Source organism: Prinia subflava, chromosome 3 (genome assembly GCF_021018805.1).
Source record: "Prinia subflava isolate CZ2003 ecotype Zambia chromosome 3, Cam_Psub_1.2, whole genome shotgun sequence".
Lineage (NCBI taxonomy): Eukaryota > Metazoa > Chordata > Aves > Passeriformes > Cisticolidae > Prinia > Prinia subflava.
In genome coordinates, this window is record NC_086249.1 from 3,928,046 (window position 1) to 3,943,509 (window position 15,464).

Genomic DNA, 15,464 nt, shown 5'->3' on the forward strand with positions numbered 1-15,464 from the left:
TGATGGTTTTAATTGTACACAGTGAGAGACTGATCTGACAGGAATAATTGAACTGAGCAAGGGGAATGTGGCAGGGCTACCCTTTGGCAAATAGTCAGAGCTGTCGTGGTTTCTGGTATGGACAGTATGTGCCATAACTACCTGCGGTGCATTTAACTGCCTTGGGTCTTGAGAATAGTTCCAGTCTTTTCAGACTTTTCCCTTAAGAAACATGCTGCTTCCTGCACAGTACCTTATATTTTCCATTTCTTCCTCCTTTTCTGTCAGTTTCCTTTCAAACTCTGCTTTAACCTGAGAAAGTTCAAGCTGAAAACGAAGGGTCTTACTTTCCTCATGCTCCAAAGCTCCCTGAAATAGAAAACACCAAGAGCTTGCAAACCAGGAATTGATTTTTTTCAGAACTACAAACAGCTGCACAAACATGATCCCTTCACACTTCTCTTCCTGTTTCCTCCTTCCGTCTCTCTCTCTAAGCAAGGACACAAATAGCTTACATGGCAAAACAACACATTAATTTGCCTTCTAATGCAACCTGACAGCTGGAAAACCGAGCAGCAAGCTCCTCAGAGGACAAATTGTCAAACAGTCCACAGCTCACAAAAACTACCCAAGCAGCACACCAACACCTTCAGCCCTGCCTGCATGGTTTTGACATCAACAGATGTTCCCTGCTCCACACCTCTGTACAGACATCCTCTGTAAATTCGCAGGCTTGTAAGAGACAGGGATAAGTTAAAACAAGATTGTTTTCGGGAGAGTGATGGGGTCCACACATCCATCCCCTCCTGCTCAGAAAAATCTCTCCAAATCACAGAGTGTTAGAAACTTCACAATTACATAATCTTATTAGGCAAGATGACTTCAAGGAAAGAAACAACAGACATCAGCTCTGTGTGACAAAATGCAAAGATTTGCTGTCCGTTCTTTCCAATTAACATGAAGACAAGTCTGTGAAACAGGGGTGATTTCTTCCTACGTCTTTATTCCCACATTTCTCTCATGCATAGAAGTGAAGAACTAAGCAGGCTAAGCCCATAAAGAAATAACAAGGCCTCTGACTTTCAGGTCTTGCATAAGCCAGGCTCAGTGTCCTTCTGTCTCCCTGCTGCTCTCACTGAACAGGAACAAAGCACAGAACTGTACGTCATATTTTGGGAGGGGCTCTCTGAAGGATGGAACTGCACAAGCTTAGCTATGCTTCCCCCAAGAGAATGAGGAAACAGAATGAGGATTGTGAAAACAAAGCTGTACAAAATCCCTGCTGATCTCCAGCCAACAAGCAGCAGGTCAGTCAAATACACACATCCTGACCAGGAGCCACAACATATTAACAGGAACAGCACCTGGAAATTCTTTGTCATCACCAGTGAGTGCCAGAGGCCCAAATTCACCAAAAAGAGAGAAGATCTGCATTAACCCATTTATTTCGTATTTAGAGTAAGATACATCACCACATTACTTTTGTTTGTTCCTAATACCCCTGAGATTTAGAAAGCCATTCCACACAGTCCAGGAAAATAAACTGTGCCCCTTAGATCCCTCAAGAACAGAGGTACTCTTCCTAGCTAGGGAAGCTTTTTGTCAGAGTACATAATCATTCTCCACATCTCAGAGCTGTGGAAGGAAGACATGCTCTTTCCTCTGCTCTGATTATAACACCTATTTTTCTGGCTGTGAAATCCCTGCAATGTATAAAGCATTCTATAACAGACAAAAGAAGTTGGACAGCATTGAAGTTATTAACAGATTCCTTTCGCTGGGTGACCTTTGGTTTAGCAGATATTTTTGAAGTGCAATTCAAAAGAAATGTAGCCTTCACTAAAAATCCCTTGCTATGGGCTGGGATGCTTCTGCCAGTACCATGTACACCCCTTCTTAGTCTTGTAATGCACCTCACTTCCAAAAAAAATTAACCCTCTCTGCCAAGCCCTTTAAGTGAATAACAAGGATTTTCAGTTGGATTGTTCCATATTGGTTTGTTTCTGGAAACTGGGATGAGGCAACCCTCTTGTGTATGTGCCTACTTGGCACTGTAGAAATTAAAGCAGTGAGGCCAAATGTCTTTACCAAATTCCTACAGGACTGTTTTCATTTGTCTTCCAAGACTACTACATTTTCTGAAGCAGGCTGCAGTATCCAACACAATATCTGAGACCTTATAAAAGCAAAAGTCATCAGGAGACTTGTTTTCTCATTCTCATAAGCTGGAAATGGTGAATTTGCTGTTGGAAACTAGATGGTAGAAATGTCTGATAAAAGAGGGTAAGACCACAATTCTCTGCATTTCTATTTTCTGAAAGACTGAAATGTTCTACACCAAAGTGAGCAAGAACTGAATTTTGAGGCAATGGGCAGAAGATTTCTGAGCTTCCAGAAAATGAAAAACAACCCAAACACCAAACAAACCAACCAGAAGAGGGCAACAAGGCTAGTGAAGGGTCTAGAAAATGTGTCTTATGAGGAACAGCTGAGGCAGTTGGGTTTGTTTAGTCACAAGAGAAGATTCAGGGAGACCTCATCACTCTACAATTCCCTGGAAGGAGATTATAGTGAGGTGGGAGCTGGTCTCTTCAGCCTACAGTGAGGGGACTAGGGGAAATGGCATAAAGCTCAGACAGGGGAGATTCAGATTAGATATTAAAGGAAAAAAAAATTTACTGTATTTCACTGTTCAGGCCTTATAATAGGCTGTCCAAGGAGGTGGTGCAGTCTTCATACCTTGAGGTATTCAAGGAAAAACTGGATCTGGTTCTGGGCAATGTGGTTTAGTGGTTATGGGATTTCAGGGGTAGTGCTGGGTGGACGGTTGGACTGGATGATCTCAAAGGTCTCTTCCAACCTTGATGATTCCATGATTCTAACAAAAACCCAAAGGCTACAAGGCACTTCCTTGCAAAAGGCCTCCACTGATGATCATAGGGCTGACATCTCCAAAAGTCCCTAATTACTCTTGAAGACACTGGCTAGCAAGGCTGGAGGAGCTGAGTGCAGAGAAGTTGCACATGCTAGAAATCAACACATTGGCTGTTTTCCTGAGAAGATAAAAAGGATGGAAAATTCTGATAAAGACACCCTCTTCCTTTTCCCTTGAGTTTTCTTTCCTTACCTCTGCTTCTTCCAGAGCCAGCTGAACTTCCGACTTCTCTTGCTCAACCTGCTTCTTGATTTTTTCTATTTCATGGAGGCTCTTGTTTCCTTCACTAATCTGATTGGTCAGATCAGAAATCTCCTCTGAAACAAAAGAGGATGGATGGATTTAGCAAAGAGAGAGTTTGGAACATCCTGCAATTCATGGAGTGTGAATAGGGGACTCATGTCTCAAACTGCTACCTCAAGGGCTCTTCCGTACAAGAGCCCTGCCCTACTTTCAGCAGGATTTTTCACTTACACTTTATTAATAAAGAACTTACAGCAAGATTTTTTACCTGAACAACTTGAAGGCACAGCTTTTCTTGTGAATGCTTTTTGAAGTGGTTATAGTGATCTAGTTTTTAGCTGATCTGCAAGCTAGGAACACCATGCTCTGCTATTTAGGCTTCATCCACTGCACCTCTATCATCTTTCTTGTTCTTCCCTTGAGACTGCCTCCTCTGCCAGTGAGTTTCACTGACAGGGGGGCAAAGGGAAGCCTTCTCTGCTCTGGCCATACCTGGCTCCATGTTCAAGACATTCACTGGCAGCATCAGTGTCTCAAACGACATCGGAAAGCTCACCTCAGGATGAGATAAACATCTTTCCCCACAGCTGCTGCAGGGCACCTGCACCCCTCCAGCCATCTGCTGATGTGGCTCTTGCACTGGCTGCAGGACCTGAATGAAGCCTACCTTGGAGGTTCTTGTTTTCCCTTTTCAAAGTCTCCAGGTGGTCCAGTGTCTCCTCATAGGCATTCTTCAGCTTGAAGAGCTCAGTGCTGAGGCCACGGGCCTCCTTCTGGGAAGCCTCCAGCTCTGCCTGTGACTCCTCATACTTCTGCTTCCAGTCACTGATGATCTTGTCAAAACCACGCTGCTTCTTGTCCAGCGAGGCAGCTGCTGAGTTGGCCTTCTCCAGGTCAATCATCATGTCTTCCAGCTCATTCTGCAGCCTGTGCTTTGTCTTTTCCAGAGAAGAGCACTTGGCATTGGCTGCCTCAATGGCTTCCTCAGCTTCTTGCAGGCGAGCAGCGAGCTTCTTCCTACCAATGGGAAGACACAGTGAAACGACCAAGTGTCACTGCTGCTGTATTATCCAGAAAAACTGACACCAAAGCAAGAACTCAGCAAACCAATTCTGAAAGGGAAAACAGGGAGAGGGTAGGATGAGAATGGGGCAAGGGGAAGAGGAACAGAGAGGAAAGTTGAGCCTATAGAGAGAAGTAGCTGTGATGGAAAAAACCAACTTAAATTATGAATAATGGTAGTGGCAAAACATTTTGTGTGACTGTGAATATTTGAAATTGAACTTCTGAACTCTCAGGCACCAGCTAGCTACTTACTAGCTGAAACCAGTATGGGCTGGTTGTAAATTTTTTATAAGACCTGCTCTAAATGACAGTGTCATTTTCCTCCAATTAAGAGATATGAGACAACCACCAGTTAGGAGGCTGGTCATGCCTGGGCTTTTGTTCATAGACTATTTAGACTGGGAAAACAGGCAGTCCTGCTAAGACGAGGTGCTGGAAGGAAAGGATGGCGTAGAAAGAGAATCATGGAGATAATGGACGAAGAAAATATGCTGAGAGTGTGGTAAGATCCTGCAGATTGGAGGTGTGCAGAGGCAGAAGTTGAAGATGTTCAGAGACCTTGCCCAGAAACCTGAGCCTGGTAACTGGGAGCAGCTGTACAGTGTGAGTCAACATGACTTTCTGCCCTGCTTTCCTAGGGCAGCCATCATCTCCCAGTGGGAAAGGGAAGTGAAGACCAAGGAAACATAGTACTGTGCTGGGGCGAAGTAAAAGAGTGTGATGTAAGTAGGACTATCTAATTTTGTTAGCTCTCAAATAAACCCCAGTATCCACAGCCACTGCTCCAGAGACAAGCACTCAGCAGAAACATTGACCTGCCCAGGCAATATGAAGAACAGAAGAAGGACAGCCCCAAATTACAGCTTTGAGTCAGAGGGACTTTCCAACCAGGAAAGTTTCCTACCCTATTTCTTTGGCACACAACAGGACCCGGCAAGCACAGTCCTGCCAGTCAAGGGCACGCTGAAGCCCATGTAACTCACTTGGCATCTTCCAGCTCCTCAGTTCTCTGAATGGCATCAGTCTCATACTTTGTTCTCCACTGTGCCACTTCTGCATTTCCCTTGGAGAGAGCTCGCTGCAACTCTGCCTTGGCTTCCTGCTCCTCCTCGTACTGCTCCCGCAAGAGATCACAGTCGTGCCTGGCCGCTTGCAGGGCATGAGCCAGGGCGTTTTTGGACTGCAGGGATAGAAAGGTCACAACACTGCAAGGTTACCTACAGCAGAACCAAAACAAACAGCCCCTAGAAATTCAAATGGAGGCTTAAGCTTCTTTTTTTCTTTTTCTTGTCTCTGGATTTTGACAGTCCAGGTCAAGTGAGGTGAAAATTGTTTGACGTCATCCCTAACTGGTGACATGAGGAAGAACTACCTAGACTGAGGATAATTTAACAACTTCAGAGAAACAACCCAAACTTTTAAGATGTAGGATCTGAGATTTTTGGCTATCCTATTGGGTAAGTTTTATTTAGCATTTATGTATGCCGATGATTTTCCCAAACTCTTGTGACTTGCCTCAGTCATGGGCAGGAACTTCTATCAGTACAATTAGTAGGAATCATTGGCACTCCTATGTCTCATTTCAAGTTTTATCTAGGCTACAATTGAACACAAACACTTTTCGCCATTCCATTTCAAGGGATGGGACACAAAGCATTACCTTGGTTTCCTCTTCTAGCTGTCTCTTAAGTTCTTCAATCTGTTGTGTGAAAGATGTTTTTCCCCGGGACAGCTGACTTATCAGTGACTCCTTCTCTTCAAGTTGTCTAGTAAACTCACCTGCCACAAGATTTGACAAACAGAAAAAAAAAAAAAGAGTAAGATGCTGAAATGACAAAGTTGCAGTCAAAAATCATAGTCACACCTGTCCAATTCTGCTGAGGAAAAGAACCCACAGCAATTGTGACTGACCTGTTGGGAAGCTTCTTGCAAAGTTGTAACCGTCAGATAACTCACCAGAATAGTTTTTCTTAGATTTTCTTTTTTCTTTCTTTTTTGGGTGGGTTTAGTGACTTGAGTTTTCCTGGTTGGTTGGTTGGTGTTTTTTTGTACTGCCAATAGCTTGATTCATTAATTTGACTTCAGTTTGTGGATCAGACTAGACTGATGCCTACTTTCATGGCCAGTTATAGCTGGTTTTACTTTTTTTCACTAAGTTACATTGCTTTTCCACAGGCTTCTTTTCAGAGGGCTGCAAAGCACCCTGAGAACCTCACAACAACCAGCATACTGAACAGATGAATACATAAGAAAAACTTCATTGGGCACAGGAAGTGTGTCACTGCAGGGCAAAACCCACAGTCTTACAGGAGACACAGAAGTTACAACGAACAGGAAATGAAAAATATGTCTTTGGAAATACATAGAACAGTGATGTCTGATGAGAATGCAGAAATTTAATAATACCGCTCTGGCCAGAAATGTAGCAAGAAGTTAGGGCATATGTGGCATTTGGAGGATATGCAAACATCTTCTAGGATGCAATGCTCAAGGCCAAGCTGAGGAAGATGGGATTCACACAGGCCCAACTGCTCTTTCCCTCTAGCATTTCTAGAAGTACATATCCTTGTTCCTGAAACAATAGGTACAGAGGCAGCCTGGCACATCCTGGGTTCTGAGCTGGCTCACCCAATTTGGCTCATGAGATAGTACCACTGTGTGCTCATAAATGTGAGTATAGGTTTGTTTTAAAAGCCAGTCCAAGGCAACGTTTCCCCACCAAGGTCATAAGAATACTGAAGATAGAAGTGTCAAAAGACACAAAGCTATTGTTCCATTCAGCAATATCAGCCCTGCCACCTTCAGAGCAGATGCCATTGCAGAACACATCTCACTGATGGAGAGTGCAGAAGTGCCCCTGATATATTCCTGGGAAACAGTCTATCTGGGCCAAACATGCACATACCATTCTCACTCTGGAGTTTAGTCTTCTGAGTAGTGAGGTCGTTCATGAGGCGGGTCATTTCCTCCAGTTTTGTTTTTGTCTCATTCAGATGGTCTTCATAAGTGCGACAAAGCTTCTCTGCATTGGCCTAATGGGAATCAAGAGAAAAGACAAAGAAAGTTGTAGCCTCCAGGCAAACATTTGGAAGCTGTAGCCTTCAAAATGTATCCTTTTTTCTGTGTGTTTGTCTTTCAGAGGAATGGCAGATGGCAAAGGCACAAATATCACAGCAGTAGAGCAGGGAAGAGCAGCCCCATGTCTATGACCCCAGGCTGTGGGACTCCCCTCAGACCACATTCCCCGTCTGTTTTCCCTGATTTGTGTTCTGAACGTAAGCACCAGTGTAAAAAGACTCTGTGTAAAATGACTGCAAGAACTTCAGCAGCAGTCACGTGCCTGTGAAGTTCAGGCACAGCCGCCTCATAATTGCTAGATGGGAAAATCACCTCCAATGAAAATTGCTCTTCTGATTCTGCTTTAATTGCCATTTATCATAAATTGGGTTTGATGACAGCTTTCTAACTCTGAGAATACTGACATTTCTTTTCCTCACTTGCACTGAAAGAAATCTATTTTGAGTGCTTTGAAAGCTACGGAGCTTATCTACTCAGGAAACAAAATCCACAATTCAGCTGTAGGAAGTGAAAATACACAGTATGATCATGCAAGCCTTGGCTTTGCACTCTGTGCTAACATGGATCAAAACTGTGAACCAAGGGAAGGACCTGAAAGGAGTCTGCTTAGGGTAAGAGATATCCTGACTTGGATGGCATCACTCCAGTTGTCACCAGCCTGGAGGAGCCTAATTTACTTGACATGTTTTTGTGCCCTGAGATACATGGATAATCAATATGCCTGGGACTGAGGATGCTCTTCAGACAGGCTATCTTAACTGCTGTCCCATCTCTAGGGAAGAAGGGTTGTACCACCAGCTGGGTAAAGGAGAAATGGTGCAAGACACCACCTTCTAAAACATTTCAGTCATACCAGGTGTCCTGGGAAACCTTCAGACCAGCCTTAGCTACCCATTACTTTCAGGGGCTTTGGGAATCCTCAGGAGTCTTACCTTTCCCTTGGCCATCTGCTCCATGTTGGATGACAGATCATCCACTTCCATCTTCAGCTCGCTTTTCTCCTTCTCCAGTTTCTGCTTGACCCTCTGCAGATTGTCCAGCTGCTCCCCCATCTCGGCCACACTGTCTGCATGCTTCTTCCTCAGCGTGGCGGCCGTGGCCTCGTAGTGCAGCGTGGCCTCCTCCAGGTCCCGCCGCAGCTTCAGGAACTCCGCCTCGCGCTTCTTGTTCATCTCCAGCTGGGCAGCTGTGGCTCCCCCAGCCTCCTCGAGCCGCTCACTCAGCTCCTCCAGCTCTCGGGCCAAATCCGATCTCTGCTTTTCCACCTTGGCTCGAGCAGCTCTTTCTGCTTCCAGCTCCTCTTCTAGTTCTTCTATACGAGCCTGCCACAGAAACACAAACACTTTTGGGTCAGTTTTATGGTGATCCCCATCAGAAGACCATGAGGCACCTTACAAACTGTTAAACCCTCTGTTAGCCCACATTTTACCTCACTGGCAGAAGCTCAGCAGTTGAAGGACTTGCCCATTTGTGCCAGTAAATCAGATCCTGAGCTACATTAATGATGACGGGTCACATCTTGCTTGCAACAGATTGATCTGCAAGTTCTAGTCCAAGACATACAGGTCCAGTGCATTGACCTTATGTTCATGGGTTTGACATTCAGCCAAAGTACATGTGAGGAGTTACATGCCAGTAGGAGTGACAGCAACCAATTCTCATTTTAAGACCTCCATGACTGCAGTAATTTCTCTCTAGAAGTGTCAAGACAGGGTTCCAATACAGCAGTATGTAGAACTGCCTGGATAACGAATATTTATTGGAAGCGCTCTTTTTTATTAAAGGATTATTTTCACCAATCTGCACTTTACCTCCAAGTTATACAAATATTCTTTATTAACAAAAAATACAAATTATACAAATATTCTTTATTAACAAAAAAAGGTAGAGCTGTTATTTTTGGGTCTAGACATTGTGTTTGGACTGTGCTGAATTTCCTTAGCCTTTTAATTTCCGTTGAAAACTTCCTGTGTGTTTTAACCTTTTCTCTAAATTTCAAATCCATGCTTATCACTGCTGAACTCCTCTCCAGCAACTACCCTCACCTCCATGGTCTGGAACAATATTATTTGCTTAAAACAAAACACCAAAGCCTTTCTGCCTTGCCTGAAACCACTGCCATTCTGTGGTCATCTGTCCTGCTACTGTGAGGAAACACTGTAGTGCGACCATTCTGAGGGAAAAAAGAGATCTGTCTGGGAAGCTGTGGAGATGTACCACTTTGTGTCTCAAAGAGGAGCTGCAGCTAGCCGTGAAAAGTTTCTGCAAGGTCTTTCGGTGAGGCACAAAGAGAAACTCCTCCTAAGATATACAATAAAAAAGCAAGCTGACCTGAAGCTCCTTGATCTTCTTCTGCAGCTGCATCACTATAGCTTGTTCATCTTCTATCTTGGAATTCAGCTGGCTCATTTCAAATTCTTTCCTGGCACAAAAAGGAAAATCCTACTGTGACAATTTGCCTTGAAGCTTCAAGTTAGGATTTTGAAATTTTTAAAAAGTTGCTCAACAAAACTTCTAACGTATCTAAAAACGAAAACAATTCTCATGTATTGCAATTTGCATGAAAACACATTTCCCTCTGGGCAGCAGTTTCCAGTCAAGCCTCTGCATGCATTTGTGCAATTATATTTCTGGTTCTTTCTGTCACACAAAAACAGCGCTATTTTTGGACTCAGTGGAAAAAACATATTTAACAGAGTCAGGTCTCCTAACAATACTACCACAGCTAGTTAGGATTAACAACTTTAGAGAATTTGTTCAGTCTTCTCCTCTAAGCAATGAAAAACATTAGTAAGTTTCTGGGTTGCTTTTTTAATGCAGGAAAGTTTAATGAATTCTAATATTTCAGGTATCTTGTACCCAAGAGTAATTTCGCCTCCCTCCTTGACTACACAATTTTCATAATGGAATTTTCTTTCAGCCACCATTAGAGCAGGATGACACACCTGAAGGCTCTTAAATGACACTGTAACTGTGTTGCTTTATTTGGTACAACAGAATCAACTTACTTTTTCAACTTTTCTTCCATCTGCAGCTTATCATTCTCCAAGTCCATGACACTCTCTTGGGTCAGCTTCAAATCCCCTTCCAGTTTGCGTTTTGCCCTTTCTAAATCCATTCTCACTTTCTTCTCTTGTTCCAGTGATCCCTCGAGCTTTAGGAGCAAAGTCACTTAATAAATATATTGAACACAGATTGTTTACAACAGTCAGATGCAGGCTGCACCCATTTTTGTGCTGAGTTCTAGTGAGCTGGGAAGCAGAAGCACTTAAACATAAGCATACTAGTTTACAGGGTTTGTTTTCTAGCAGCCAGTGCGCACATGGGCTAAAGAAACAGACCACAAGGCTTAGTCTATGCTTTACATTTGAGCAAGCATTACAGTTCTCTTAGTGGCAAAGTTCTGTTTGACTTCATGCCAGTTACACTGCAAGTGCAAGTTGGGAGGATTTTCCCTTGTCATTGCAATCCTTTGAAAGGCTTGAACACAGATCAGTTTTTGTGGTGTTCCTGTAATTATACCTTTTACGGACAGTACAAGGAGTACATTTTTAAAAGGAGAGGCATGTATTTCAAAGTTTTGCAACCTTTCAGTCTCATGAAAGGTCCACTGTAAGTGGTGGTCAAACAAGCCTCATGAAACATAAAGGAAGAGCCAGCTTACATCATCCACTTGCTGCTCCAGTTTCACTTTAGCTTTGCTCAGTGTGTTGACCTTGTCCTCTTCTGCTTGTAGGTCATCCAGAACTTGCTGATGAGATTCCTGCAAAGACTTTTTCTCCTTGGTAAGTTTGCTGATATTCTCATCAAGTGTTGCCATTTCTTCTGTCAGATTTTTGACCTGTGTGAGAAAGGAAGATATGTTTGTAAGACCTTGAAGGAAGGGATTATCATAACATGTCTCAAATGACTATCTGGTCTGAACTTGTAAGCAGGAAAATAAGAGGAAAGGAAGGGGTCTCTCCCCTCCCAGCACCTCATGGCTTTTTAAGCAAATTTGCCATCAATGGAGTTAATGTCTGCCAGTTTTTGGTGTAGGAAATACATTATTTCAAACATACTAAATTCTTTTCAGAGTCACTCCTATTGTGATGGACTCCAGCTTCTGATTATCTCTGGGAGGAGTAGAAGATGAGCTTTTTACATTTACAGCTTTTAAGGAGGAGAGCTAGAGGAATTAATGGTTACAGCAGAAGATTGTTTGCTTTAAAATGCCCCAAATAGGTATAATTGTTTAGCTGAAGTGCAGTAAGACTCACTAAAAAAAAAAAAAAAAAAAAAAAAAAAAGGAAATGTAGACTCAGAGGTAAAATTTTTACCTCCTAAAGTCAAATTACTGTATCTACTGACCCTTCAGTGTGGCCTGTGTAACAAACAGTGTAAAACCATCAGAAGAATCAGAAGACCCATAGCACTTGTAAAGGTAATCCATGCCCAGCCTCTTTTGAATACATGGTGGAGTTCTGAATGTACCTTGTTTTCAGTAGCATGTTTCTCTTTCTCCACTTTTGCAAGTGTTATTTCAAGATCATCGATATCCTTCTTGAGCTCAGAGCACTCATCTTCCAATTTTCTCTTCTTAGAAGTCAGCTCGGAATTCATCTCTTCCTCATCCTCAACCCTCTCTGTCAGTTCTTTGACTTTGGCTTCCAGCTGAATCTTGGATTTAATCAACAAGTCACAACGTTCTTCGGCATCTGCCAGAGTGTCTTGCTCCTGGTGGGGCAGAAGGAAGAGGACAGCAATGACTGCCTGGCCTTTTTTCTACCTTACTTGTCCCCTAGCCTGTAACTGGTCAGGGAGCCTGATACAAAGCAACAAAGCAATATGATGAAAATTTCCTACTCCTGATTTCTGAAGACAAGTAATTAACAGAGCAGGATGAGATAATGGTGAGCATGACTAGTCACATACAAGACTACTTGCATGTGTTACTGCTGTGGACGTTGCCTTGAACAAAATCTGTTAAGATTTGCATTGTTAGCCCACCTGGTTATATGCTAAAATGTGAGAACTTCTATCCACTCTGAATTTTAGCAAGGCTCTGACAAGATCAACAGCTTATTTTTATTAAATTCCATTAATACTCTAGTCTGTAAACCTTTGAGTTTCAAAGAACATCGAATCAATCTATGTGTCTACTCACAGCTTGAAGCTGGAGAAGCAAATCATTTTTCTCCTGAACTAAAGAGACTTGCTTTTCCTCAAGTTCCTTTCTCCGGGCTTCGGATTTTTCCAGGGCCTCCTTCAGTTTCAAGAACTCTTCCTTCATATTGGCCATTTCCTTTTCAGTTTCTGCACTCTTCAGGAGAGGCTTGATCTTAAAGAAAAGCTTCATCCAAGGCCAGTTCTTGACAGCCATAAAAGCACGGATGTTCCACTGAATTACAAGAAGGGCGTCCCTGGTTTAATAGAAAACAAATAAAATTCCGTAAATCTTAGCCTGAATTGAAAAAGTGAGGGTTTTTTTCATTCTCAGACAGTATCATATTTTTTTTCTGAGCAGTATTAGGAACCTGTATTAATTTCCAAGAGATACAAGAAACTTCCTCCAGATCTCTTTATTTTTGGGGACACAAAAAATTTCCAAATCTAATTTTCACCAAAGCTGCAGGCAACTAATATACAGTTGCTATTATTTTTATCACACATACACTTAAAACTTTTAATTTAGGGTTATCTATAGCCTTAGGGACTGTAATTAATGGCTCTATTCAACTAATAATTAAATTGTAATTACTATTATCTGCTAAGATTTAAGGGGGTGCCTTCATACCTGCGCTCCACTATCTTCTGAAACTCAATCCGCATCAGTCTGCCGCGTGCTCTTGCCTGGATCATTGTTAAGATTTTTGCAAGTCTCTCATCCCTCATTTCTTCTAGATGGCCCAAGAGACCAGCCTTGAAGAACACCTGAAGCATGCACAGATGTCAGTTCACCACAAAGAAGGATTTATATCAGAGCTACAATGACCTTGCTGAAATGGTATTCCTATTGACACATTATAAACTAGGGGAGTACAGAGGGCCAAATACTACTTTTGCATAAGGGACTTCACTGTACAGTTCCAGAGTTGTTTTAAAACTGGGTTTTATCTCCCCAGTTCTGAATAGGCCGAACAGTTTTATCGCCACAATACCTTTCAGCTGTGGCAGGGTTCCAAGTGGGTCAGCTGAACCACAACTCCTGACTCCCAGAAATCCCTGCTAATGGGATCATGTGAGAATTGCACATGGCCTCTTTTCAAAAGATGCAGCTGATCTTGTGGTCCATCTATGTTTGAATGCACCTATATTACACTAAATAAGCTATTGTTTTACTGGGGGGCATGGAGCACTAGCTGCTGCTGTGTCTGCTTTTAGAGTTGCTCTAACAAAAGCTTTGTGGGAACTTGAACCAGAGAGTTCAATTCCCTATAGCACACCCTAGAACCTACCATCACTTTGCTGCTATTTTGCTGGTTTCTTGTGTTATTAAATCTTCATTAAACACCACCACCAGAAATCCCAGTGTTCTATTCTGCAAATTAAATACCAGATCTACCACTTTTCTCTTTACATAAGCAATGACAGTCTCTTCCAGTTACCTTGGTGTGTCCAAAACGATATTGGTTATGGTCAACATCTAAAGATGCCATCAGTTTTTCAGCAGCTTTTCTGCTATCCACAAACTTATCCTCTGGGATTGCTCCTGGATTCAGGATGCGGTACCTGTTAATAACAAATGAAAAATGTGTAAAATTGGCTAAGATTCTGTTTTAGTTTTTTTCCTCTTGCCCCAAAAACTTAAAAAACTAAAAAACCAAAACACCCAAGGTAATCATCTGCTTTGTATCTACACAGACCCAAGGAAGAGCAGAATTCTGCCTTCCATGTGAGGCAAACTGAATGGAAGATAAACTTGAATGGAACAGGAGACAATCACAGCTCTGCATTACCTTTGTTTGAAGTCAGCATAAAGCACCCTGTTTGGGAAACCCTTCCGGCAAATGCGGATGCCTTCCAGGACACCATTACAGCGGAGCTGATGCAAGACAAGGAATGCATCCATTTCGCCTGCAGGGGAAAAACAAGGCTAAATTAAAAACAGTTTCTCCACAGGGCTTCATCTTCATTTCCCCAAAGAAATTGGAAAATGTGAGATGTCATCTCCTGAGAGAGCAACGCGATTGGATAAGGTAAAAAGAACAGACTATTTAAGTACAATCTGGTGACTCAGAAGTAAGCAATAGAATGACAGAGTTAAATATTCTAAAATTTTAAGACTTATCTTTTTCATACCTGGAGTTTTTGATTCATTGGGGATAATGCACCGTACAAAGTGAGGGGCTGTAGATTTTAGATTAGTCATCAGCTTATTTAAATTTTCCTAGAACAGACACATTAAAAACATTATTAGCTTTAGTGGTTTAGTGGAATTCCAACTACTATTTCTTTGGTTTGCTGGTTGTTAATTTAAGAAGCTCATTTTTCTAAAAATTCTCCAACAAAATTTTATGCTTACCAAAAATACTAGAGAGAAATGTGTTCAAATAAACCAAAGTATGATTTAACATTACTATAGGATTCCACATCAGGCTGAGCAAAGGAGATACATGTTTTACTTACAACCCCAGAAAGTCAAAACCCCAGATGAACAGCAAGCAAGACTCAGCATCATCCAGTGGAGCATTTCTGTAAAGCAAACTGAATCTTTGCCAGTCACTTTCCCACTCAGTGGGGAGAGCTCACCTTTCCCAACTGTTTCTCATAAAGACTGGGTTTGTCTCATGGCCAAACATTTTCCCTTTATTGGTCTTAATCAGACATGTTCCAGGTAGACAGCAAGCTAACTCAGAAGAAACCAACCATTCAGTGATCACCAGGCTCTGGGGAAAATGTTTTGGTAAGATACAGGTCTCCATTTCCTGTGATTTTCCTTCATGGGGATGATCTCCAAACAAGATAAAATGACACTTCCAAACCTGAGGTTTACCTACATTACAGCTTCTTCCATGTTACCCACAGAAATGGTAGTAACAGTTTAAAAATGGTTAATAGCCCCATTTTCCCTCAGGCATGATCCTAGTGACAGCTTCCACCAGGAGCACATGCCAGTCCCAGAAGAAGGGAATAACTGAGGAAACAAGAGGCTTTATGCCACTTCATTCAACAACTTTTGTTT

General features: G+C 42.3%; 2 protein-coding genes across 3 annotated transcripts in view; one reads left to right on the forward strand and one right to left on the reverse strand.

The window, feature by feature from the left end:
• HHLA2 (HHLA2 member of B7 family) overlaps positions 1-14,380 on the forward strand; it is a 36,636-nt gene extending 22,256 nt beyond the window's left edge. The window contains 2 exon segments of the mRNA XM_063393824.1: positions 11,037-11,085; positions 14,144-14,380. Coding sequence (XP_063249894.1) covers positions 11,037-11,085; position 14,144 — 50 coding nt within the window. The 3' untranslated portion in view covers positions 14,145-14,380.
• The window catches only part of MYH15 (myosin heavy chain 15), a 43,752-nt gene that overhangs the window by 9,033 nt on the left and 19,255 nt on the right, over positions 1-15,464 (reverse strand). For both annotated transcript variants that reach the window (XM_063393821.1, XM_063393822.1), the window contains 16 exons: positions 14,582-14,669; positions 14,239-14,356; positions 13,888-14,011; positions 13,077-13,213; positions 12,447-12,702; positions 11,774-12,016; positions 10,965-11,141; positions 10,309-10,454; positions 9,632-9,722; positions 8,233-8,622; positions 7,128-7,254; positions 5,883-6,001; positions 5,206-5,402; positions 3,825-4,174; positions 3,107-3,231; positions 233-348 (listed from right to left, as the gene is read on the reverse strand). In XM_063393821.1, the coding sequence (XP_063249891.1) occupies positions 233-348; positions 3,107-3,231; positions 3,825-4,174; positions 5,206-5,402; positions 5,883-6,001; positions 7,128-7,254; positions 8,233-8,622; positions 9,632-9,722; positions 10,309-10,454; positions 10,965-11,141; positions 11,774-12,016; positions 12,447-12,702; positions 13,077-13,213; positions 13,888-14,011; positions 14,239-14,356; positions 14,582-14,669 (2,804 nt within the window). The remainder of the gene's footprint in view (positions 1-232; positions 349-3,106; positions 3,232-3,824; positions 4,175-5,205; positions 5,403-5,882; positions 6,002-7,127; positions 7,255-8,232; positions 8,623-9,631; positions 9,723-10,308; positions 10,455-10,964; positions 11,142-11,773; positions 12,017-12,446; positions 12,703-13,076; positions 13,214-13,887; positions 14,012-14,238; positions 14,357-14,581; positions 14,670-15,464) is intronic.